The 27362-nt window shown below is 44.8% G+C and overlaps 1 protein-coding gene across 2 annotated transcripts in view; it reads left to right on the plus strand.

Annotated features, from left to right (window-relative positions):
* Positions 1-27362, plus strand: part of LOC128695977 (phosphatidylinositol 3,4,5-trisphosphate 3-phosphatase TPTE2) — a 602430-nt gene that overhangs the window by 365146 nt on the left and 209922 nt on the right. For both annotated transcript variants that reach the window (XM_070093099.1, XM_070093098.1), the window contains one exon: positions 11568-11711. In XM_070093099.1, coding sequence (XP_069949200.1) covers positions 11568-11711 — 144 coding nt within the window. The remainder of the gene's footprint in view (positions 1-11567; positions 11712-27362) is intronic.

Below are 27362 nucleotides of genomic sequence, written 5' to 3' on the forward strand. Positions count from 1 at the left end.
TTACGATAAAACTTCTGGCTACCTTGAAGAGAGAGCTTGGCAAGTTCATGAGACCAGTTCGTGACCAGCTGGGTATTGGTTCATACAACAGACTACGTGCGGCCAACATTAAGAGGCCAGGTCGGTGACCTGGCAGCGGGGATAAAGACCCCCCTGGAAACATCCCTTAGGTATCCCTCAAGCAAAAAGTGAATTGAGTGATATAAGACGAAAGATTGTAGAGGGTCTTCACAACAGACTGACTAATCTTCAAGTATCAGACGATTACCGTAGCCGTTCGACAACCACATCCAGGATAACATGTCATCTGCAGTTATCACAAATGTACACCAAGGAAGAGGTAGACCAGTTGGTTAATTATTACCGTCGTGGAGACGTCAGGACAATACTATTGCAATACAAATAACTGCGATTTATTATTTATATGTGTGGTATCATAAATTGAGTATTTACTTGATTAATTATACGATATTCATAATCCCGTGTTCTTGAAGTGCATATTCAAGGATCATTAATGTCAATAATGATATTAAAATTCATTATAAATCATTGATTTATAGTTTGAATTGTTATAAGTGTGCGTTTGTTTCCTTAAATTATAAATTGAAGTATGATAAGTATAGCATTGCTTGTTCTTAGGTTTAAGATGACGAGGAAGACGGATGCTGACTCCTAGGAAGGCTGATTATTATTATTATTATTATTATTATTATTATTATTATTATTATCAGTTTAAGAAACCAGGGAACTGGTGGTGTTCGCACCCATGACAAGTGATCCCCACAACTCACAGACCAGTGCGTTAACCACTCGACCAGCTGGTCTGTGAGTTTTATGACTCACTCGCCATGGGTTCAAGCTCCAACCGTTCCCTGATTTGTTTGCAGTCGTGTTATTACGATTTCGTGAATCATGATCATATAGCTGTGCAAGGAGGGATGTGTGAAGGATGGGAGTGAGAGGCAGGAGTGTGCGAGGGTAGGAGTGAGAGGCAGGAGTGTGCGAGGGTGGGTGTGAGAGGCAGGGGTGTGCGGGGGTAGAAGTGAGAGGCAGGGGTGTGCGAGGGTGGGTGTGAGAGGCAGGAGTGTGCGAGGGTGGGTGTGAGAGGCAGGAGTGTGCGAGGGTGGGTGTGAGAGGCAAGAGTGTTCGAGGGTGGGTGTGAGAGGCAGGAGTGTGCGAGGGTGGGTGTGAGAGGCAGGAGTGTGCGAGGGTGGGTGTGAGAAGCAGGGGTGTGCGAGGGTGGGTGTGAGAGGCAGGAGTGTGCGAGGGTGGGTGTGAGAGGCAGGAGTGTGCGAGGGTGGGTGTGAGAGGCAGGAGTGTGCGAGGGTGGGTGTGAGAGGCAGGAGTGTGCGAGGGTGGGTGTGAGAAGCAGGGGTGTGCGAGGGTGGGTGTGAGATGCAGGAGTGTGCGAGGGTGGGTGTGAGAGGCAGGAGTGTGCGAGGGTGGGAGTGAGAGGCAGGAGTGTGCGAGGGTGGGTGTGAGAGGCAGGAGTGTGCGAGGGTGGGTGTGAGAAGCAGGGGTGTGCGAGGGTGGGTGTGAGAGGCAGGAGTGTGCGAGGGTGGGTGTGAGAAGCAGGGGTGTGCGAGGGTGGGTGTGAGAGGCAGGAGTGTGCGAGGGTGGGAGTGAGAGGCAGGAGTGTGCGAGGGTGGGTGTGAGAGGCAGGAGTGTGCGAGGGTGGGTGTGAGAGGCAGGAGTGTGCGAGGGTGGGTGTGAGAAGCAGGGGTGTGCGAGGGTGGGTGTGAGAGGCAGGAGTGTGCGAGGGTGGGTGTGAGAAGCAGGGGTGTGCGAGGGTGGGTGTGAGAGGCAGGAGTGTGCGAGGGTGGGTGTGAGAGGCAGGAGTGTGCGAGGGTGGGTGTGAGAGGCAGGAGTGTGCGAGGGTGGGTGTGAGAGGCAGGAGTGTGCGAGGGTGGGTGTGAGAAGCAGGGGTGTGCGAGGGTGGGTGTGAGAGGCAGGAGTGTGCGAGGGTGGGTGTGAGAGGCAGGAGTGTGCGAGGGTGGGTGTGAGAGGCAGGAGTGTGCGAGGGTGGGTGTGAGAGGCAGGAGTGTGCGAGGGTGGGTGTGAGAGGCAGGAGTGTGCGAGGGTGGGTGTGAGAGGCAGGAGTGTGCGAGGGTGGGTGTGAGAGGCAGGGGTGTGCGAGGGTGGGTGTGAGAGGCAGGAGTGTGCGAGGGTGGGTGTGAGAGGCAGGAGTGTGCGAGGGTGGGTGTGAGACGCAGGGGTGTGCGAGGGTGGGTGTGAGAGGCAGGAGTGTGCGAGGGTGGGTGTGAGACGCAGGCGTGTGCGAGGGTGGGTGTGAGAGGCAGGAGTGTGCGAGGATGGGTGTGAGAGGCAGGGGTGTGCGAGGGTGGGTGTGAGAGGCAGGAGTGTGCGAGGGTGGGTGTGAGAGTCAGGAGTGTGCGAGGGTGGGTGTGAGAAGCAGGGGTGTGCGAGGGTGGGTGTGAGAGGCAGGAGTGTGCGAGGGTGGGTGTGAGAGGCAGGAGTGTGCGAGGGTGGGTGTGAGAAGCAGGGGTGTGCGAGGGTGGGAGTGAGAGGCAGGAGTGTGCGAGGGTGGGAGTGAGAGGCAGGGGTGTGCGAGGGTAGAAATGAGAGGCAGGGGTGTGCGAGGATAGAAGTGAGAGGCAGGGGTGTGCGAGGGTAGAAGTGAGAGGCAGGGGTGTGCGAGGATAGAAGTGAGAGGCAGGGGTGTGCGAGGGTAGAAGTGAGAGGCAGGGTTGTGCGAGGGTAGGAGTGAGAGGCAGGGGTGTGCGAGGGTAGGAGTGAGAGGCAGGGGTGTGCGAGGGTAGGAGTGAGATGCAGGGGTGTGCGAGGGTATAAGTGAGAGGCAGGGGTGTGCGGGGGTAGAAGTGAGAGGCAGGGGTGTGCGAGAGGCAGGGGTGTGCGGGGATAGAAGTGAGAGGCAGGGGTGTGCGAGGGTAGGAGTGAGAGGCAGGGGTGTGCGAGGATAGGAGTGAGAGGCATGGGTGTGCGAGGGTAGAAGTGAGAGGCAGGGGTGTGCGGGGGTAGAAGTGAGAGGCAGGGGTGTGCGAGGGTAGGAGTGAGAGGCAAGGGTATGCGAGGGTAGAAGTGAGAGGCAGGGGTGTGCGAGGATAGAAGTGAGAGGCAGGGGTGTGCGAGGGTAGGAGTGAGAGGCAGGGGTGTGCGAGGGTAGAAGTGAGAGGCAGGGGTGTGCGAGGGTAGAAGTGAGAGGCAGGGGTGTGCGAGGGTAGAAGTGAGAGGCAGGGGTGTACGAGGGTAGAAGTGAGAGGCAGGGGTGTGCGAGGGTAGAAGTGAGAGGCAGGGGTGTGCGAGGGTAGGAGTGAGAGGCAGGGGAGTGCGAGGGTAGAAGTGAGAGGCAGGGGTGTGCGAGGGTAGGAGTGAGAGGCAGGGGTGTGCGAGGGTAGGAGTGAGAGGCAGGGGTGTGCGAGGGTAGAAGTGAGAGGCAGGGGTGTGCGAGGGTAGAAGTGAGAGGCAGGGGTGTGCGAGGGTAGGAGTGAGAGGCAGGGGTGTGCGAGGGTAGAAGTGAGAGGCAGGGGTGTGCGAGGGTAGAAGTGAGAGGCAGGGGTGTGCGAGGGTAGGAGTGAGAGGCAGGGGTGTGCGAGGGTAGAAGTGAGAGGCAGGGGTGTGCGGGGGTAGAAGTGAGAGGCAGGGGTGTGCGGGGGTAGAAGTGAGAGGCAGGGGTGTGCGAGGGTAGAAGTGAGAGGCAGGGGTGTGCGAGGGTAGAAGTGAGAGGCAGGGGTGTGCGAGGGTAGAAGTGAGAGGCAGAGGTGTGCGAGGGTGAGTGACAGGCAGGGGTGTGCGAGGGTAGAAGTGAGAGGCAGGGGTGTGCGAGGGTAGAAGTGAGAGGCAGGGGTGTGCGAGGGTAGAAGTGAGAGGCAGGGGTGTGCGAGGGTAGAAGTGAGAGGCAGGGGTGTGCGAGGGTAGAAGTGAGAGGCAGGGGTGTGCGAGGGTAGAAGTGAGAGGCAGGGGTGTGCGAGGATAGAAGTGAGAGGCAGGGGTTTGCGAGGGTAGGAGTGAGAGGCAGGGGTGTGCGAGGGTAGAAGTGAGAGGCAGGGGTGTGCGAGGGTAGAAGTGAGAGGTAGGGGTGTGCGAGGGTAGAAGTGAGAGGTAGGGGTGTGCGAGGATAGAAGTAAGAGGCAGGGGGTAGGGTAGAAGTGAGAGGCAGCGGTGTGCGAGGGTAGAAGTGAGAGGCAGGGGTGTGCGGGGATAGGAGTGAGAGGCAGGGGTGTGCGAGGGTAGATGTGAGAGGCAGGGGTGTGCGGGGGTAGAAGTGAGAGGCAGGGGTGTGCGAGGGTAGAAGTGAGAGGCAGGGGTGTGCGAGGGTAGAAGTGAGAGGCAGGGGTGTGCGAGGGTAGAAGTTAGTGAAAGTAGGGAAGAGTGCAAGGGTAAAATTTAAATCAAAGTTGATGCAACTGTTTAGTTTTTGTTAAAAAGTCAGAGATTTTGCCTGAAAGGACCTATGACGTCAGTGTGAGCGAGTGTGTTGTGAGGTGGAGACGCTACAAGGGAATCCTCAGTGACACTGTATCCTGACAATGTTGGCAGAGCTAGTATCAGTGAGTAGTGTGTGTCCCATGTGAAGTGGGATAGCTTAGTGTTCCAAACACGACAGCGGTGGGAAGATGATGGCAGAGATCTAAATATTGTTTGATAGAAAAAGCAATTTGCTGTGACCCAACTCAGACTACCGTTGTTGCAGATGTTTGCAGAGGTGTTGGGAGATTATTGACAAATAGTCTGAGAAAGGAATTCCCTCTGTGGGAAATCGGGAGATCATGAATAGCTGAGTGAGCGGCTGAGTCTGCTTATTCATTGTCACGAACATTGTGTCCAGGTTTAGTTTAATATGTTTATTATGCACCCCATACCCATCCAGTGGGCGGTAGTCAAAAGATTACAGAGGTACATAATGGGTCCAGGGACTGGGCCTCAAAGTTTTGATAGCTGAGCAAGTTACAGAGGTAATGAATTCACAATTTACAAAGGTAATGAACTCACAATTTACAAAGGTAATGAACTCCAGGTAGGTCTAGTCACAATCATGACAAGTTACAAAGGTATTTACAGATTACAGAGGTACACAATGGGTCCAGGGACCGGGCTCCAAAGTTTTGATGGCTGAACTAGGTACAAGGTAATGAACTCACAAGTTACAAAGGTAATGAACTCACAAGTTACAAAGGTAATGAATACTGTAAGAATGGTTACTTACGTGTATACAGGGACCCACCAAAAAAAGATTTTTGTATTCACTAGAAATGCGATATAATCACAACTATATAGAAGTTGATGGTACGAGGGAGTCAAATTTCTGGATAGCTTGTAACACACTTTGGAAGTTTGAAGCAGCTATAAATGACGAGGCGGACATGCTTTCAATATGTATAATAACAGTAAGAATGGCATGTAACTGCTGTGAAAACATCGGCCAATTCTCATACATGGCCTTGGATAATTCTTTCAGGAAAATCAGCTGCATATCCAACACCATTGGGAGATTTAGAGCCATTAGTGTACACTGCAATAGCTTAATAATGAGAATGGAAGCGTTCAAGAAAGAGTGATTGTAAGGTTGTAGCAGGTAATTGATCTGCGCAAGAAGGTGGGGAGGAGCAACCTCGGAACCTCTCAAGGAGGGAGGGAACGTTAAGGTAAGGTAAATGAAGGGAAGCCAGTAAAGAGAGAATTTGGAGAGAAACGGGGCGTAATAAATAGGGACGACGATTAAACAAATTAGCCCTACTAACATCCGTTATCGTTATAAATGTGTAAGGATCGTGAAGGTCGTAGAAGCGGACATAAGAAAAACAATGAATATCGCATCTTGTAAAGTTGGGACGTTCGTCTTTATGCAGGCTGTCTACCAGCAAAGATGGAAAAGCTTCGAGACACAAACATGACACATGGTGAACAAAAAGGCACAATACCATTACTAGAACAATACACAAATAATCCGCACATAGAGAGGAGCTTACGACGAGTTTCGATCCGACTTGGACTATTTACAAAGTCACTACTACTTCCACTACCTGCCTTACCTCTACCATAACTGCTGCTCCCACCTCTCTTGTCTCGTCCATGCCAGCTGGTCTATATATACTGGCTCCCTCTCTCTTTTCTGTTAGTGTGACTTTTTAAATGGTCCAAGTCGGACCGAAACGTCTTCGTAATCCGTTCTCTTCTATGTGCAGGTTATTTGTGTAATAACCCATGATGGTGATGACGTCAAGTTTAGAAAGGGTATCGGGGAAGGATGAAGAATGTACTGTAGCTGGTCACTATAGTCTAGGTTAGATGAGATGAGAGCTGAGTGAAGGCCAAAAAGATTTGTTTATCGGCGTCCCAAGAAAGTTGGGCTAGAGTTTTAAGGAGGTCTAGGCACCCATGAAAAGCAGTTTCGGTAAGGTTATGTGAGGCTTCAAAAACATTCGATGATCAAAGAGAAGGCGGAAACGTTTGACTATAACCTGTTCAAATATACGGGAACCATACAGGTATTGAACGGCATGAGGGATAATAGTCTTGTGAAAGTTATCTTGTGTGATTTGCCAACAGTTTAAACCCAAGAGAGGCGGACCTTGGAGAATCACGATGAAGAATATGTTGGAGAGAGGTTGCTACAAGGTGACAGTCAGTGTCTGCATAACATGTAGTAAAATCATCGACCTTGATGACCAAACATTGGAAGGGAAAACAGAGGCAAGATCATTAATGGTGAGGAGGAAGTGAGTAGTGCCTAGAACACGACCTTGAGGTACGCCTTCATCCTGAGCAAAGTTAAAGGGAAAAAAGCTATTGTTTACCCGGTCAGTGAAGTGCCTCTCTGATAAGACATCTCGTGTGTGTATGTGTGTGTGTGTGTGTGTGTGTGTGTGTGTGTGTGTGTGTGTGTGTGTGTGTGTGTGTGTGTGTGTTTGTGTGTATGTGTGTATGTATTAAAGTGGTCCACAAATATGAAAGTCTGCAATGTTTTGTCTAGTCCGCCGTTATGTTCACCTCAAACACTAAACATTCCACGCGTAGTTTCAGAAGTTTTGGCATTTATTTATGAACACTGATGAATCACCTCAAACTTTCAACCCCCCCCCCCCTCCTTCCCTCTCCCATAAAAAAGGAATTCCTATTTTCTCTTAATGAGAAAATGAAGTATTATTAAGGAAATAAAATTGATTTTCTAAAGAAAAATGCTAGAGAGATTTTCAGCGATAACAAGAAACAAAATTGTAAGAACAGATTTAGCATATATCAGCACGATGTATATTATATCGACAGTGTCGTTTATGATGGTCAAGAGTAACTATTCTCTCTCCTTTGAACTGTAGAAGTGTAACAGCCAAGTCCAGTTCATTTTTCTATTGGAGAAGAGATTCAGTTTCTACAATCGGGATACAATTTTTTTGTTGCTTTACTACGAGCATGATTTACTGCAGATGGTCCCTATTCTTGGTCAGAGATCCTGAGAACTCAGGACGATCCCAGATAAATGAAGAATCGATAGGTTACAACAGAGATGAAGTCTCTGAGTCTCTTTGGTGATGCATCTGTTTCCCTTGATCGTTCCCTACATCTTGGCGTCTCCCGAGCTTTCACCGTCTCTCGCTTCTCCTCAACACTGACTCCATCATCGAAAAAGCTCGAGGCAACCAGTTCCTCTACCAGGTACCACAAATAAAAACATTGGTGATCTCACTCAAAAGTTTGCTATAACCCCTCATAGCTTGCGGTTCACTGGAAGTGTTCGAGGTCGTGTCTGGGAGCTAGTATTGTGAAGAGAAGCTGTAAACCAAACCTTAGGGTAGACCGTAGCGATGAGTGTCATAGAGGTCTCGAAGCCTCTCTCTTCCCTCTGTGTAAAGGTTAGGTTAGGTAATATTTGTCAGGAAACAGGACAAGTGTTGCTGACGCGGGACTTAGTCATACGATCCGCAGCTGGAGCTTTTGGTGTTCTTTGCCAGGAACGCTGTTCACTGAAGAGAAATAATTCGAAGTAACACGATTTTCACCACCGAGCGAACTCTTACAGTATGAACGACTCCAGGAAATGGATTCCCTTTATGTAACAACCATAATGAATGATGCAGTGTACGTCATTCATGTTAATCATCCTAAATGATGCAGTATTCATCATTCTAATGAGATAATCTTGCACATTCAAACCTTTCATAATTATTTTCAGCCAGGTGCATCGTTACCTGCTTATTTTTAATTTGTGTATTGGTGGTTAAGTATATATTTTTAAAGGTTTATATAACCTAACCTAAGTTAACTTACCTTAACCTAACTCATCTTAACCTACCCTAATCTCCCCTGACGTACCCCACCCTAACCTACCCTAACTCTTGCCATCTATTCTAACCTATCCTAACGTACCCTACTCTGCCTTGCCGTGCTCTACTCTAACCTAATCTACCCTAACGTAACCTATACTAGCCTACCCTAACTTCTTCTACCCTAATCTAATCTAATCTAAAAGGTAATGAGACGACTGCAAACAAAACATACCACGGGCGGAGCTTGAACACGCGATAGAGAATCGTAAAACTCCATACCAAATTCCGACCGTCATGATGACTTCCTTGAGGGGACTTGAGTTAGAGTTCGTCACGGCCAGGCTGGCGGGAGATTCGTCTGTGAAAACTTGCATTTGTGATCACAGTGGTGCCTATGCTAACCTCCCTATGGTGTATAAATATACCTAGTTGGATGAATCTTAGTGTTAACCAGCTGACCCAGTGGCTAACGCATCGGTCTGGAGTTTTACGACTACCGCGGGTTCAAGCCCCGCCTGTGGTATGGTTTGTTTCTAATCTGATGTAACCTACCCTAACCTGTGCTAACCTATCATACCCTACCTTTATTATAACCTCAGACTACCCTAACTTATCCTACCCTACCCTAACTAAACCTAACCTAAACTAACCTGGCCTTTCCAAACCTACTCTACCGTAAACTGCTTGAATAACCTATTCCAAAAATAACCTAACCTTGCCTAACTTAGAGAAAATAAGATTTGTAAGTTTATAGGAATCATTAAACAGTGACATTGGTTACATCATAAGAAAATTCTTGTGTTAAAACGAGTCTAAGTTTAATATGCCAGGAAACTCATCCTAAGTGACTGGGTGTGTAAGCTAAAATATATGTCGTAGAGGTTCGTATCTGTCTGCCACCTAAGTCTCGCTGGGTTCCTAAGTCATGACTGACTGTGGCTCTGCTAAGACCAGCGTCTCACGGTGTGCTTAATACCCTCACCACCCTTACCGTCATATCTGACATACACAGAAATGTAAGCCATAGCTCCGTGTCTTCCTTTGCGGATGAGACCGAATTGCCATGACAGTGTCCTCCATCGAAGACACGGCAAGACTCCAAGCGGACATCAACCAAATCTTTAAATGGGCCGCAGAAAACAGTACGCAGTGCAGTGAAGAGAAATTTCAATTATTCAGATATGGAAAACTTGAGGAAATTAAAATTTTATCAGGGTATAAAACAAATTCTCTCCACACAATAGAGCAAAAATGTGAAGGACCTGGGAGTGATAATGTCAGAAGATCTCACCTTCGAAGACCGCAACAATGTATTTACTTCATCTGCTAGAAAAACAATAGGATGGATAATGAGAACCTTCAGAACTAGGGATGCCAGGCCCATGATGATTCTCCTCAAATAGCTTGTTCTCTTTAGGCTGGAATACTGTTGTACACCAACTGCCCCCTTCAATGCAGGTGAAATTGCTGACCTGGAGAGTGTACAGAGAAAGTTCACGGCACACGTAAGTACAATAAGGCACCTAAATTACTGAGAAGGTTGAAGTCCCTTGCTCTGTATTCCCTGGAACGCAGGCGAGAAAGATACGATAATGTACACTTGGAAAATCTTAGAGGGATAAGTACCAAACCTATACACGAAAATCCCTCCCTACGAAAACAGAAGACTTGGCAGGAGATGCAATAGTCTCTCAGTGAAGAGCAGGGGTGCCACGAGTACACTAAGAGACAACAGAGTAAGTGTCAGAGGCCCAAGATTGTTCAACTGCCTCCCAGCATACATAAGGAGGATTACCAATGGACCCCTGACTGTCTTCAATAAGGCACTGGACAGGCATCTAAAATCAGTATCTGATTAGCTGGGATGTGGTTCGTACGTCGGTTTACATGCGGCCAGCAGTAACAGCCTGGTTGATCAGACCCTGATCCACCACGAGGCCTGGTCACAGACCTCGACCCCCGAAACCCTCTCCAGGTAAACTCCAGGTCAAAAATGTATACATACTACACAAGTATATGCACTGCTAACAGTTCATGCACTAACCTTGTGAAAATACACACAGATCAGGGAGGCAGCATGGTTACGGTATGTATTACAAGCACACCAGCGATTTTCCGGCACCCCTGGTTTCAAAGCTATGCCTGATTTACAATGTTGCCGAACCAACGGTGGTCACTTTTATCAAGACTCTCTAACCTACTAATTACACACTTCCCGTATGTCTCTAAAGCACCATGGACTGCTAGAACCTTAAATTAAAGAAATATTAAATGTAAATTAAATTAACAAGATTTTTTAACAATTTATTTATCAATTGGAAGTTGAAAGCTGTCATGATTAATATTTCGTAGTTGATTATTTGATCTTGGGTTTCTGATGCTGCAGGTGTGACATCTGGGGTTAAATTTAATCAAAATAAGCTAAGAATCTCAGCTAGTGCAATATAAACAATCCAGGTGAGTGTGGCTACACTCAACGCCATCTGTGGGCCGCCAAGTAAACTGGTCTAACGGGTGCGAGAATTTCAAGCTGTCGCTCGTAATTTTGTCCGGACTAAAGGCGGTGCCAGATTATCCATTGCCAGAAAATCGGTGGTGTACCTGTATTTTAATTAAAAAAAAAAGTCCTCCTGAAAGTCCTATACATCATACTCAAAGGTCATTGTGTTGTATGTCATCTTTTTAAAGTCTGTGTTACCCATTTTTAGTTTGTTGTATTAATTTTTCAAAACTTCTGAAGCCTGTCTTAAGAATACAAGCCTGGTGGGCCCTACAGAGAAGCAACAGCTGACACAGTGTTCAACAGTACTTGGTTGCTTCTCCCTCTTCGTTCATCATAAATCGTCACTGTGAAACTTAAGGATAGAGTGCTTACACCTAACTTATGGTCACCTTGTAGGTGCTCCTTCCCTTATCATGTGACTTTTGGCGTGCTGATGACTGTAAACCATATAATAACTTTACCCACTGCTTTTGCTATTTTTAACGGGTCATCTTTTTTATATTTATATTTATCGGGGTACTTTTGTGTATCTCTGGGAAATTTTAGAAGCCGTTTTTATATATATTAATTAATGTGTTTATAAATACGATAGTTATAACTTCATGGATAGCATGTATGTTGTGTGCATGTTAGTGTCATTGATTATATTATTTTCTTTGTGTGTGTGTGTGTGTGTGTGTGTCTGTGTGTGTGTGTGTGTGTGTGTGTGTGTGTGTGTGTGTGTGCCTTTTTATTGACAAGGGCCTTGGATACCCTCATAGGTCTAAGTTCTCTCTACAAATTAATATTCGTTCCTAATAATGCGACATCTTTGTCCTCAGAATTCGCTACGAGAAGTTTGACAATGAGATGACGAAGCCAGCGTGTGAGGAGGGGTCAGGAGGGGGGACCTCCCAGAGCCAGGCCCTCGACCCCTCGCAACTCAACCTTCACCAGAATGGTCATCTTCACGAGTCCTCTCACAGGTAGGCGGCAACTATCTACTGAGATACTACCCTCCTCTCATATGAACGTGAAACAGAATCATGTTAAATATTGTACACTCACCGGATTGCTTTTCCTTTTGGTCTCATATCCATACAGGATGACAGGTACATACAAATTTGTGCATACATTCGCTAGATATACACCTTCATTTTCCAGTGTATTTCTTTCCCATTGACTACAACTGGTTAGAGACCAGGATTCGTAGGTGATGATCCTCGAAACCATAAACAAATAACAAGAGCAGGTAGGGTGAAGAGAGATGAGGTGATGTGAGCACACAGACAGACCAGCGTCCAAGGCAACATTGCTATGGAACCAACATGAAAGAAAATGTTGGTTATGAAAAATCGTTGTGATGAATGTGTCGGTAAAATGCTCGATGTGATGTGCATTACAGTGAGGAGGAATATGCTCGATGTGATGAGTATTATGGTGAAGAGAAAAATTCTCGACCAGTTGAGTGAGGTGTTGACATGATAACATATTTAATATGAGGCTAAAGGTGACCCGGAGCTCAGTGGTAGAACATTTGGCTCGCATCTGAAAGGATCCGGGTTTGATTCCTGGGCTGGGCGAGACATGAGTAAATCTCCTCTCACATACTGTTGTTCATCAAGCAGTAAATAGGTGCCTGGGTGTCGGTTGTTGACTGTTATGAGTGGCACCCTGGGAGGTGGCACGACATATTAGGTGAGGAATTAGATACATGTGCAACACCTGAGTACTTTTTATTAGAAGTTTCACCAATAGGTGGCTTTATTAATTTAATACAGACGATATGCGAAGACAGTAGTTGTTGAGGTAATTATTGCCTCAACTTTTCTTGGTATATCTTCTCTGTATTGACTGATCAAGACACTGGCTGGCGAGACGGTTTCAGAGATACCCTGGTGTTGCATATGTGTCTAATCCTTCATCTTGTTGGTATAGTATACCATTATTGTAAAGATACATTAAATGGCGTTGAAGACGAGGAATATGTTGCAGAACAAGATTTAGTGGGACAGTGTTCTATTCTGTATAGAGCTTTATACAGAACGAAAAGTTGTCTTATAAATGTTTGTTCTTCAGCTTGAGCCTTTGCTCCAGTTCGTTGCCAACACGCCATTTGAATTCAGTACGAAGCTTTGAAACGAGCTTAGGTAATATAACAGCTCTTAGCCTGTAATGCGAAGAGTGTTAAAGTTTTAGGTAACGAAGTTAAGGAAATAACTGAAACTAGATGAGGTAGGACTACCAATTAAGAGTGAAAAATGTGTAATACGTATGGAGACAGTAGGGTAGTGGATGGCTGGGACGGAAGCTGGAGAGAACGAGTGTTGTGGAACAGAACTCACGTAACTTAAAAGCAGACCATATGATCGGTACATGTCCTTGGGTGCTGGAGGTGGGAGCACGAACTGCGTTTTAGGGTGAACTAGATTCAAACCTAAGATAACTGTGGGTGCATGTGAGAGGGTCTCTCGGTACAGGTGAAAGGGGAGTGGCGTGTTTGAAAAGCAGTGAGTAGATGGGTACTCTCAAATATTTGGTGCTAGTGAGTAGATGGGTACTCTCAGGTAGATATTTGGTGCTAGTGAGTAGATAGGTACTCTCAGGTAGATATTTGGTGCTAGTGAGTAGATGGGGATGGGCAATCTCAGGTAGGTATTTGGTGCTAGTAAGTAGATGGGCAATCTCAGGTAGATATTTGGTGCAAGTGAGTAGATGAGCAATCTCAGGTAGATATTTGGTGCTAGTGAGTAGATGGGCACTCTCAGGTACCTGCCTCAAAGCCCCTCAACGTATCCGCCATTATGGTTATACTGCACTACAGTCCCCCTATGATCCCCACGATGGGGTTGCCATCCTTGTCAAATTTAACATAAAACACGAATCTCTCCCTATCCCTTTTATTCACCAACACTGTCTTGCAGTCAGAATACACACCCACCTTGGCCCCTTTATCTTTTTCACCACCTATGCTCGCCCAATCACTATTCTCAACATACACGACCTTTCCTTAGTCTTCAACTACACCAACATACCTACTAGCTGACATGAATGCCAAACACACCGCCTTTCATCACACCAGTAACAACCAACTTGGTCACCAATTACTCAACTTCACTAACCATAAACACCTAATTCATCTCGGCCCAGACTTCAATACCTTCTTCAATCACACGGGCCAAGGCAAACCAGACATCATTCTGGCAAACCGACCCCTCAAGGAAGGTTCCTTGATGTTGGTGAGGGGCTCTTGATTTAGGGAATTGGATCTGTGCTCCAGTTCCCCGAATTAAGCCTGAATACCTTCCACATCCCCCCCCCAGGCGCTGTATAATCCTCCGGGTTTAGCGCTTCCCCCTTGATTATAATAATAATAATAATCTGGCAAACCGAGCCAGCTCTCTATTTCAACACTACATCTCACCTGGCCCTATTACAGGCTCTGATCACATCCCAGTCATCTTGCACATCTCCTCCAACCCTATCCTCATTCCAACCACACCTTCCTTCTCCTACAAGAACGCTGACTGGGATGCTTTCAAACAACACATAGACAATATTAACCTCACCTATGACTACAACAACAAACCTATCTCTGACATCGATACTCAACTTGATCTCATCCAGGACACCATTACACAAGCAGCCAACAACGCAATACCAAAGAAAACTCACACCACTCGTTATTCCTTCAAACCGTCACTCAGAACAAGAAGACTAATTATCTGCTACAACAACCGCTTCCTCTACAACACACACAGATTTAATCAAGTTCGATTAGATCTCACTTACCTTAGAAACAACATTCTACACAGTCTAGACCAAGACCACAACAATCACTGGTCACAACTCATACAACAAGCTGACAAACAGCGTATTAAAAACACTAAAGCCTCCTGGAACTTTATCAAAAAAAAATAAGAGGCACTACTCCCACCAACAAATTCAAACACATCACCCACAACAACACACACATCTCAGACCCGCAGGCTGCTACCAACATCTTCAAACACATCTGGGAGAACATCTTCCACCCTCACCGACCTCACCCTAACGTTATTCAACACATTCAGAACATAGAACACTGGAACACTGCACACACAACACCAGATACACACACCTAGATCCCAAGAACTCGACATTAACCCGCACATAAAAGAGAGAAGCTTACGAGAGACTTCTGAGTCAATGGTCCTCGTCTCGTAAGCCTCTCTTTTATGTGTGGGTTATTTGTGTATTGTTCCAGTCACGGTATTGTGCCTTTTTGTTATTTATTTAACTCGACACTCCTTTCACCAACACAGACATTAAAACTCTCCTCAGACACCTTCCTCCCAAGGCTCCTGGCACCTCTGGCCTAAACCATATTATCCTAAAACACCTTCCTGACTCTATCATTACTGCCTACACAAACCTCTTCAATGCCTCCCTTGCCTCTGCATACTTCCCTTCCCTCTTCAAAGCTGCTACTGCTATCCTCCTTCCTAAACCCAAAAAAGACCACTCTGATCCTAGAAACTATCGCCCTATCAGCCTCCTCGAAATTTTAGGAAAACTCTTTGAAAAACTCATCAACCATCGCCTTCGCAGATACCTGAAACACAACTCTCTACTTTCTGATGGTCAGTTTGGCTTCAGAACACACAGATCCACACAAGATGCCATTAACATCATTCTCAACTACATCCACATAAACACAGAACAAAGAAACAGGACAGCCCTGGTTGCAAAAGACGTTGAAAAAGCTTTTGACACTGTCTGGCACCAAGGGCTCAAGTACAAACTCTGCACTAACTTTAACCTGCCTTTCACTACTCGTAAACTCCTCTGCAACTTCCTAGACGGCCGTACCATGAGAATCAAATTCCAAGGCTGTTACTCTGACTACTTCACACTAAATGCTGGAGTACCCCAGGGATCTGTCCTCTCCCCTACCCTCTACATTTTATACACTAACGACATTCCAACACCTGTATACCAAAACTCCATCACACTAGCCTATGCAGACGACATTACACAACTTATCACTCATGCCAATATAGATACACTCACACACAAAACACAAAATGAGGTCGACAGGATAGCCATCTGGGAACAAAAATGGAGGATCAAAACCAATGCAGCTAAATCCAGCATTACATATTTTAACTACAGAAAACGTGATCCTCCATTACCTGTCGAGCTCAGAACAGCTGACACCCGCACTTACATCCCCATGACACAATCTGTCACTGTCCTTGGCGTTAATCTTGACTACCTTCTACGCTTACACGGACACATTCACTCAAGACATGAAATAGCTAGTAAGGCCCTTGCGGGCCTCTACAAGCTGAAACATGCCTCTCAACGCACCAAACTACACCTCTATAAATCCCTTATACGTCCTCTGATAACTTGCTCTCCTCTAGCCCTCTCTCTTGCAGCAAAAACAAACTTACTTAAACTTCAGCGTGTCCAGAACAAGGCGCTGCGCTGGGTGCTTGATGTCAGATGGGAGGACTTCGCCACATGCGAGTCTCTACATGCCCAGTTAGACATCCCTGCGCTGAATCTGTACTGGAAGACGCTCAGTGACAGACAGATTGACAAACTTGTGACACGACATGACTACTGGACCTCTCTCCTTGACGAAGACATTCGCAGACCCACAAACCAACACAACCTTTTCTACTCCTTGCATGATCCTGCTCCTAACCCTATTTACAAATAACCTTGGATTCTCCGAGAGGTACCTTCTATGACAGGTACCATTCTCTGATCCACGTTCGCCTTACCCTTTGGGTTAAGACATGGCTCAGTTCTACACTCCTCTCTAGCTCTAAACGCCGCATGTCCCTTCCCGCTCACCCCACCGGAGTCCCAACAGAAGAGCCTGAATTTCTCTTCTCAATATCTGTCCCACGATCTCCTCGCTGCTGGGTTAAGCCCTGGCTCTATTTCTACGACTAAGAACACTCCTCTCCAGCACTATTCTTCGTCTGTCCCGTCTTTCCCGCTCATCCCATTTGGGATCTTACCTGAACTTTCGTTCGTTCGTTCGCTTGATCTTCAGATAGTTCCTGACTATGGAACTGAACTTCTCCAGGCTGAGGGACTGACAACCTCAAATTCTACGACTTCAAGGGTGATGGACTGATTGCATCGTCTTCACATCTCTACTGTTCCTGCCTACTTTCTGTATTCGACTGAAGAAGCCTACTGTGTAGGCGAAACGTTTCGGAATAAAGTTGCCTAACTGTTGCATATGTGTCTTACCTAACAACCAGGAGTAAGTCTGCCCAACAGGAAAACGCTGTTTAGTTTTGGATTCACTTTTTATATCTGTGGGTTTTAAAATATTGGCCAGAAGTTTATTCGGTATAAAATATAATAGTAAGTCTCCACAAGTCGGCTGTTAAAGTGCATCTCGACGTCTGCCAGAACCGCTCTCAATTTTTACAATCATATTGTGAGGTTTACCTGAGGCACTTGTGTGGTTCTTGACCAGTCTCACGTAGCAACCAATCTGCCAGGAAGCTCAGTTTGGGATGAATCACCAATGGCATTAATGTTCTGCTAAATACCCTCAAATGCTGTTGAGCCTTTTCGTTTATTCAGGAAATACTCATCTCTGGGGAAATTAGTTCCATAGTTTTGCTTATAATACGTTTACATGAATAATAGGCTGTCAGTCTCCGGGAAAATATATTTTTACGGATATGTCATTAGCGATTATCACGCTGGTAAACAGACGTAATACCTTCATAAAGTCACTCTTTAATATTCTAATATTCAGTTACGTTTACCAATTCGAGTTAAAAGGTAATCACCCACTTTAAAGTTTCATCAGTGATGGTCTTCCAAGTCTGTACTTCCGTAGCTCTCAGAGCTAGAAATTATAACACTCTTGTGACTAGCTTCCAGGTTCTGTTTACTCGGGTCCATAGAACCAATGGTCGATAATCCTTAATATCTTACTTGACATTGGCCCTACTCAGTAAATCAGCAGGGTTATGGTGACCGGGCAGGTTTCTGTCGCGTACTGCTTAGGGACTGCAGTATTCTGCTGACACTTGTGTACATATGTCAGTCTGGAAGATTTGTTCAATTCCATAGTGTCAGTGCTGTTAATTCTGAACATTTAGTTACATCTACCTTTGAATTGCCTTTGTACTTTGCAAAGTTCGGGATCAACTGATCAGTTTTAGTATTTTTAGCTAATTGTTAACATGCTACATGTTTAACATACACTATTATCTTGATGAATGTGCTGCTTTGTAGATGGTAACGTGCCACTGGTGAAGCGGCATATTTCCACTTTTTCATAGTAATGTACAATAATGATTATTATTTCTACAAGTACATGTACAAGGTATACAGGTCTAGCTGACATCAATGACATACTGCTATACAGAAAGCCCCTTGTTATACAGAGCATTTCGAGCAAATTAGGTCAGTTTTGTCTCCAGAATGAGACTTGCATCAGTCGACTAACACCCAGGTACCTATTTAACTGATAGGTGAACATGGACAGCAGATGTTTTAAGAAAACACATCCTAATGTTTCCACTTGTACCGGGGATCGACCCCCGGACCTCAGTGTGTGAGCTAAGTGCGCTAGCTATAAGTGATGCTCTGGAAGGTGTCTACATAGAACAGTGGGTAACCTTTAAGATAAGACTGTTTTCGATTCCCAGAAGGGGCGAGACATAAGGGAAAATCTTACAACTGCTGTCCCTGTTTACTTAGCAGTAAATAGTTAACTGAGTGCTAGTTGAATATTGTGGGTACCATACTGCGGGTGACAGAATTTCTCAGATAGGGCTAGGCTTTGAAATGAGAGGATTTAAGATAAATTTTTGCTTTTAAATTCAACCGCATACAAAACATAGATAAGTGTGTTAATCATGGGCGACAAAGATTGTAACAGATAGTAGGCTACTGAGTCGTGCTTTGAAACAGGAATAACACTTCATGGAGGGATTTACAATTGTACTGCTTTCTACCGCCAGACTTACTGATACAACCACCCACAATATAGGAACAGCCACCCACAATATAGGAACAGCCACCCACAATATAGTAACTTGCGAAGTTCCTATATTGTCATTCCATAACACTGAGAGAAGCCTTCCTGATGTCAACATTGTAGGTGCACTTGCCATTTCTGAATCTTAAGAGGTACCTAAGTTCCCCCGACTTCTAATAACATGTTCGATTTCCCAGTATAATCTACCTTGTCCATAATTGCTATCGCATTTGTTTTGTCTGTTTCGTAAGGTGAAGTCCAGGATCTTTTCTTAATTCATGGTAGAACTTAACAAATCTTCGAGGACAATTGTGTTGTAGAGGTCTGAGCTTTGCTCAGGTTTGTTAAGTTATGCCATGAATTAAGGAAAAATCCTAGACTTCATTTCACAAAACAGACAAAGCAAATGCGATAGTAATTATGGACAAGGTAGATTATAGTGGAATAATGAACATGTTATTTGAAGACGTCTTTTAATCTCTGGGTCAACAAGGCACCATTTACCAAGCGAGCGTTTACAGACATAATCTACTCGTCTGTGGGCTACATTTAAAGAATATCACACTGACGTAATGACTAATTTTGACGAAAACTTTGAGGTAAATGATGATTTCCTCCTCTCCACTAGGCAGCATTTCCTGCAATTCCTCAATAAGTTCCAAAACCAGTTGTAAAAGTACACTTTATTTCGGCAATTTTATTTCTTTTCAGCCTTCTTAACTAATAAATTATTCCTAGTGTTATTCGGTAGTTCCCTAGCAATTCTGGACAGGTTGAATGTAACTGTAGGCAAACCCAGTACTGAGCATTATAAGTTTCTCATGATCTAGGTAGCCTTTTAAATATTCCTCTCTCCTCAGGAGGTAATTGACCTTGTGTGACTCCTATGGTGTCCCAGCTCCATAATGTACGTGTTGCGCGCCCAGGAGTTGTCTCCTGAATTAGTTAAGCGCTTTACCTGGTCACAAACCTTCATCACTACTATAGTCGGTGTTAACATCGTCCTTGCAATCAATCTCAACTACCGTATATTCTGATATACATTCCAGGAAGGTTCCCTTTTGATCAGTAGTAGAGCGGCCGACTCAGTCAAATGAATCCGGGTTCGTTTTCCAGGCAGGGCGATGCATACGGGCAAGTCTCCTTACACCTGCTGCCCCTTTCTCCTAGCAGTAACTGTTTGTGTTGGTTTAGAAAACAACGTAGGCAAACACTAGGACATACTTATTAGAAAACGCTTCGGTCCTGGACCTTGTTCACTTCTAACATACATAAGTTGAAAGACAATATATATAGGCGGAGAATGAGGGATGAGTGACACATGGTGACCTGAAGAATACCATGTTGGGATGAGGACGGGTAGACGATGAGATCATGTGACTCTTGTGTTGGGTTGGTGGTGCTTTGCCTGGTTGAGTATCATGTATGCTAATGTTTTAGAAATTTTGTGGTTTCCAGTGTTACGTTCTATTGTGTCGGTGACGGCGATTAACGAGGCTTCTAGACATCGTCGGCGTCTAAGGTCTGGTTCGTTGATAATGAGTTGTGCCTCATCCCAGTTCATCAAATGCCCCGTGGAGTCTCTGTGGAGGACACAGGCGTACCTTAAATCGTCTCTGTTACAGGCACTTCGATGCTCGTTCAGGCGAACCGCAAGATCTCTGCCTATTTCACCAACATATGTCTTGGAACAGAATCTACAGGGGATGGTGTAGACTCCTGCTGTGGAAGTTAGAGGTGTGGGGCTGCGTTTCGTAGTGAGGTCTTTGATAGATGATGTGTTTATGATGGAAACGTTGATGTTACTCTTAGCAAGTGCCCGGCGAGTATTCGTGGCAACATCACCACATGGGAGTACTATGAACTGCTTAGAAGGCTGTTCCATGGGCGGTTTGTTGAGGACACCTTGTGCCTTGAGTCTGCAATCTCGGATGAAGAAAGATGGAAACTGAAGACGTGTAAAGGCTTGTGTTATGTAAATACATTCTTCTTCAAGAAAACAAGGGCTGGAGATGCGAAGAGCTCTCACGAAGAAGCCAACGAGGACTCCTCTTTTAGTGCGGGTATCTTGGTGGGAAGAGAAGTGTATAAGATCGTCCTTGTTGGTAGGTTTTTCTATACACTTTGAAGAGAAGCTTGTCACTGTCGGGAGATCTGCACAGGAGGACGTCGAGGAAAGGAAGTTTGCTTACGTGTTTTTCTAAATCAACTTGTCGTTATTTGTTACCAAGGTATATACCAACTGTTTGTGTAGCATGATGTGATAAAATATCCCCGTATGCACGCAAAATGAATAGTACGGAATGCGGCAAAAGTTTCTAATGCAGTTAAATATCACTGTTAAAGATTTGAGGCTAATCGGAAGAAGCAGTCACAGTTTCTCACATGGAAGATGACATTACTATTTCTTCAATAAAAATAAGAAATTGGCACTTACAGAACCTTATACCAATTTGAACCTTCTGTTAAGTTACACTAAGTTACACCGGTTTTAAAAATGTAATGCCAATCTGAAGACGCATTCTCTAGTTATCGCGCATTAGCCATTAAAGATTAAAGCCGCTCAGAAGAACGGCTTTAATGCTAAAGTTATTTCTTGGGGGGGGGGGATATATCACACCGTTTTAAAAATTCGCTGAGCCAGACAAATGTTAAAATGGGGAAGAAGAATTCAATAATTTCACCAATAAGAACATTTTGTGGTATCAAATCAGTGGTGACCTTACTGAAATACCCTGGTGAAACAGTATGAATAATTTATCCAACATGGATCTGAAGCAGTATCTCGGCGGGAAGATGATTTCATTGGCACAAGGAGTATGATCCAGACTCATACAACTACGACGGAGAAGATGCAAATGAGAGAGAGAGAGAGAGAGAGAGAGAGAGAGAGAGAGAGAGAGAGAGAGAGAGAGAGAGGGAGAGGGAGAAAGAGGGAGAGAGGGAGGGGGAGAAAGAGGGAGAGAGGGAGGGGGAGAAAGAGGGAGAGAGGGGGAGAAAGAGGGAGAGAGGGAGGGGGAGAAAGAGGGAGAGAGGGAGGGAGAGAAAGAGGGAGAGATGGAGGGAGACAGACGTCTCATCTCTCGCCTGGACCAATCCTGGATAGATCTGTCATTTTAGAAGTGCCTTCAACACAAGAGGGATGTGGGTGACCTTACTGTTATGTACAAGGCCAACATTGTCAAAGTACCACACTTGGATCCACTCCGAGGACAGCGTGAAGCAAGCTTCTATACCACAAGACGGGCAGAAAGCAGCAACTTCGCTCTGACTGTACCCTTTTCCAGAACATCACTTCATCTGAGATCATTTATCCCCAGGATGACTCAATTATGGAACACATTCGTACAGCATTATGATGTCAACGAGATAAAGTCAGTTGATCAGATGAAAATGCTGGCCCACAGATGGCTCCAACTTCATCCTGTTCCTTACTTGTATGTTTCATAACAATAAAAATGCTTTCAAATGAGCTGATGTAGGTAATAGCTCTTAGCTTGCCAATAAAGTTAGGGATCCTTAACCTGTAAATAGCTTGTCAATAAAGTTAGGGATCCTTAACCTGTAAATAGCTTGTCAATAAAGCTAGGGATCCTTAACCTAACCTTGTCAAACCCTGTGTAAAAGAGAGAGAGGCTGGCCGGTCTACGATACTGTATTTACTGACTCACCAGACTCTACGATACTGTATTTAATGACTCACCAGACTCTACGATACTGTAATGACTCGCCAGACTCTACGATACTGTATTTAATGACTCACCAGACTCTACGATACTGTAATGACTCACCAGACTCTACGATACTGTAATGACTCACCAAACTCTACGATACTGTATTTAATGACTCACCAGACTCTACGATACTGTAATGACTCGCCAGACTCTACGATACTGTATTTAATGACTCACCAGACTACGATACTGTAATAACTCACCAGACTCTACGATACTGTAATGACTCACCATACTCTACGATACTGTATTTAATGACTCACCAGACTACGATACTGTAATAACTCACCAGACTCTACGATACTGTAATGACTCACCATACTCTACGATACTGTATTTAATGACTCAACAGACTACGATACTGTAATAACTCACCAGACTACGATACTGTAATGACTCACCAGACTACGATACTATAACGACTCGCCAGACTCGACGATACTGTAATTACTCACCAGACTCTACGATACTGTAATAACTCACCAGACTCTACGATACTGTAATGACTCACCAGACTACGATACTGTAATGACTCACCAGACTACGATACTGTAATGACTCACCAGACTCTACGATACTGTATTTAATGACTCACCAGACTCTATGATAATGTAATGACTCGCCAGACTACGATGCTGTAATGACTCACCAGACTACGATACTATAATGACTCAGACTACGATACTGTAATGACTCACCAGACTACGATACTGTAATGACTCACCAGACTACGCTACTGTAATGACTCACCAGACTACGATACTGTAATAACTCACCAGATTACGATACAGTAGTGACTCACCGGACTACGATACTGTAATGACTCACCAGACTACGATACAGTAATGACTCACCAGACTACGATACAGTAATGACTCACCAGACTACGATACAGTAATGACTCACCAGACTACGATACTGTAATGACTCACCAGACTACGATACTGTAATGACTCACCAGACTACGATACAGTAATGAGTCACCAGACTACGATACAGTAATGAGTCACCAGACTACGATACAGTAATGAGTCACCAGACTACGATACTGTAATGACTCACCAGACACGATACTGTAATGACTCACCAGACACGATACTGTAATGACTCACCAGACTACAATACAGTAATGACTCACCAGACTACGATACTGTAATGACTCACCAGACTACGATACTGTAATGACTCACCAGACTACGATACTGTAATGACTCACCAGACTACGATACAGTAATGACTCACCAGACTACGATACTGTAATGACTCACCAGACTACGATACAGTAATGACTCACCAGACTACGATACTGTAATGACTCACCAGACTACGATACAGTAATGACTCACCAGACTACGATACTGTAATGACTCACCAGACTACAATACAGTAATGACTCACCAGACTACGATACTGTAATGACTCACCAGACTACAATACAGTAATGACTCACCAGACTACGATACTGTAATGACTCACCAGACACGATACTGTAATGACTCACCAGACTACAATACAGTAATGACTCACCAGACTACGATACAGTAATGACTCACCAGACTACGATACAGTAATGACTCACCAGACTACGATACAGTAATGAGTCACCAGACTACGATACAGTAATGACTCACCAGACTACGATACTGTAATGACTCACCAGACTACGATACAGTAATGACTCACCAGACTACGGTACAGTAATGACTCACCAGACTACGATACAGTAATGACTCACCAGACTACGATACAGTAATGACTCACCAGACTACGATACAGTAATGACTCACCAGACTACGATACAGTAATGACTCACCAGACTACGATACAGTAATGACTCACCAGACTACGATACAGTAATGAGTGACCAGACTACGATACAGTAATGACTCACCAGACTACGATACAGTAATGACTCACCAGACTACGATACAGTAATGACTCACCAGACTACGATACAGACTCACCAACTACGATACAGTAATGAGTCACCAGACTACGATACGACTCACAGTACGATACAGACTCACCAGACTACGATACAGTAATGACTCACCAGACTACGATACTGTAATGACTACAGACTACGATACAGTAATGACTCACCAGACTACGATACAGTAATGACTCACCAGACTACGATACAGTAATGACTCACCAGACTACGATGCAGTAATGACTCACCAGACTACGATACAGTAATGACTCACCAGACTACGATACAGTAATGACTCACCAGACTACGATACAGTAATGACTCACCAGACTCGGGGGAAACTTAGAAACACAAATCAAGATTAATATTCCATGTTTTGTTTTCTTCTCATTTATCTAACAGAAATTCTCTACATTCCTAAAAGAAAAAATAGTTTCTTTTTTTAAGAAACTGGAGTTCACATATAGCCTATGAGCTACTAAGTTCACATACAGCCTATGAGCTACTAAGTTCACATACAGCCTATGAGCTACTAAGTTCACATACAGCCTATGAGCTACTAAGTTCACATACAGTCTATGAGCTACTAAGTTCACATACAGTCTATGATACAGTTCACATACAGTCTATGAGCTACTAAGTTCACATACAGCCTATGAGCTACTAAGTTCACATACATCCTATGAGCTACTAAGTTCACATACAGCCTATGAGCTACTAAGTTCACATACAGCCTATGAGCTACTAAGTTCACATACAGTCTATGAGCTACTAAGTTCACATACAGCCTATGAGCTACTAAGTTCACATACAGCCTATGAGCTACTAAGAGCAAATAAGAGGCTGGAGTAAAATTTTGGAAATTGGCAGCTGAGTGTTTGATGTCGAGCAGTCGAGCCATTTGTAAATTATCCCATGAAAGCCAGTTCGTATTTTAATTTATGCAATTCATTCAGTAAAATTGGAAAATTGGCTCCTACAAACCCCAAGATATTCCAAAAATTTCCCTGATAAATTAGACACGTGTGTAACACTTGGTGTGTGTTTATTGTAGCAACATGGTGAAGAGCAGGAGTATGAGGTCTACCTGGAGGGCATTCCGGGGATCATCGTTCCCGGGGCCCGGTCTATGGCCAGGCTTCCTGGTGGATCAGGGCCTGATCAACGAGGCTGTTACTGCTGGCCGTACGTAGTCCAACGTACGAACCACAGCCCGGCTAATCCGGCACTGACTTTAGGTGTCTGTCCAGCTCCCTTATGGCTGGTGGGAGGCTGTTGAACAGTCTTGTGACCCCGGACACTTACTGTGTTTTCTCTTAGTGTACTAATGGCGCCCCTACTTTTCACTGGGGGTATGTTGCATCGCCTGCCAAGTCTTTTGCTTTCGTAGGGAGTGATTTGTGTGCAGATTAGGGACCAGTCCCTCCAGGCTCTTCCAGGTGTAGATTATCTGCGCTACAGTGAGTACAAGTCAAGTGCTTCCAAACGTTCCCATTAGTTTAGCTGTTTGATGGAACTTACATGTGCAGTAAAGGTTCTCTGTACATTCTCTAAATCTGCAATTTCACCTGCCTTGAATGGGGATGTTAATGTACAGCAGTATTCCAACCTAGAGAGAACAAGTGATTTAAAAAGGATCATCAATGGCTTGGCATCTCTTGTCTTGAATGTTCTCATTATCCATCTCCTCAGTTTCCTCGCAGATGTTATAGTGGGACTGTTGTGGTCCTTAAAGGTGAAATTTTGGAACATTACCACTCCCAGGTCCTTCATATTACTTTTCCGCTCTATTGTGTGATTAGAGTTTGCAGTATACTCAGTTCTAGTTATTATTTCCTCCAGTTTTCCATAACGGAGTATTTGGAATTTGTCTTCATTGAACATCATAATGTTCTCCGTTGCCCATTATAAAACTTGGGTTATATCTTCTTGGAGATTTGCCGTGTCCTCAATGGATGACACTCTCATGCAGATCCTAGTATCGTCTGCAGAGGAGGATACAGAGCTATGGTTTACATCTCTGTCTATGTCTGATATGAGGATGAGGAACAGGCTAGGTGCGAGTACTGTGCCTTGTGGAACAGAGCTCTTCACTATGGCAGCTTCCGATTTAACTCTGTTTACCACTACTCTTTGTGTTCGATTGGTTAGAAAGTTTGTCCCTCAGCCTGGAGTCAACGTAATCAGTCCATCAGTCTTTTCAAGACTGGTGGACTGATTACGTCGACATAATAAATATGGAATTGTTAGTTCAAGCTATGCCAGAAACCATTTTCCAATATTGTGATTCGGTTCAGAAATCGAGTTCATTTCTAATTGTACAGATTTAATATGGACGCCCTGTATATTCTCACACTAGGAGACTATATCCACACTAACAACCCAGGAGGTCCAAGTCGGACCGAAATATCGTCATAAGTTTCTTTCTCGTATGTGCGGGTTGTGTATAACCCAGGAGGGTTAACTTGGGATAATTCAAGTTAAGCAATGTGGTTTATTTCTTTTGGGATTCTTAGGTTCTTTCCTAGGAAGTTGACCCCTCCTAACAGACTATCTCCTAGGTTAACGAGACATTAGGTGTTAGGAGACTTATCCATACATCTTGTCCTTCCCAGAATTGAACCCAAGTCTCCCAGTGAGCTACGATGTACTTGTTCTTGTTCACTTGTTTCTCAGAGAATTGTTACTCATTTTAAAACACTTTAAAGAGTTTTCTCGCCTACACATTAGGCTTCTTCAGTCGAATACAGAGGGGGCAGCTGAAGCAGTAAAGATTTAAAGTCGATGTAGTCCATCACCCTCGAAAATGTAGTTTTGAGGTGATTAGTCTCTCAGGGTGAAGAGAGTTCTGCTTCATAGTCTGGAACAATGGGCAGCTGAAGCAACCGTCAAAGACAAAGCGCGTATAATCTTGACAGGACAGGAAAGACAGGGCCCACTAGAAGAATGTAATCATTGAGAG

This window comes from Cherax quadricarinatus, chromosome 41, assembly GCF_038502225.1.
Source record: "Cherax quadricarinatus isolate ZL_2023a chromosome 41, ASM3850222v1, whole genome shotgun sequence".
In the NCBI taxonomy this organism is placed as follows: domain Eukaryota; kingdom Metazoa; phylum Arthropoda; class Malacostraca; order Decapoda; family Parastacidae; genus Cherax; species Cherax quadricarinatus.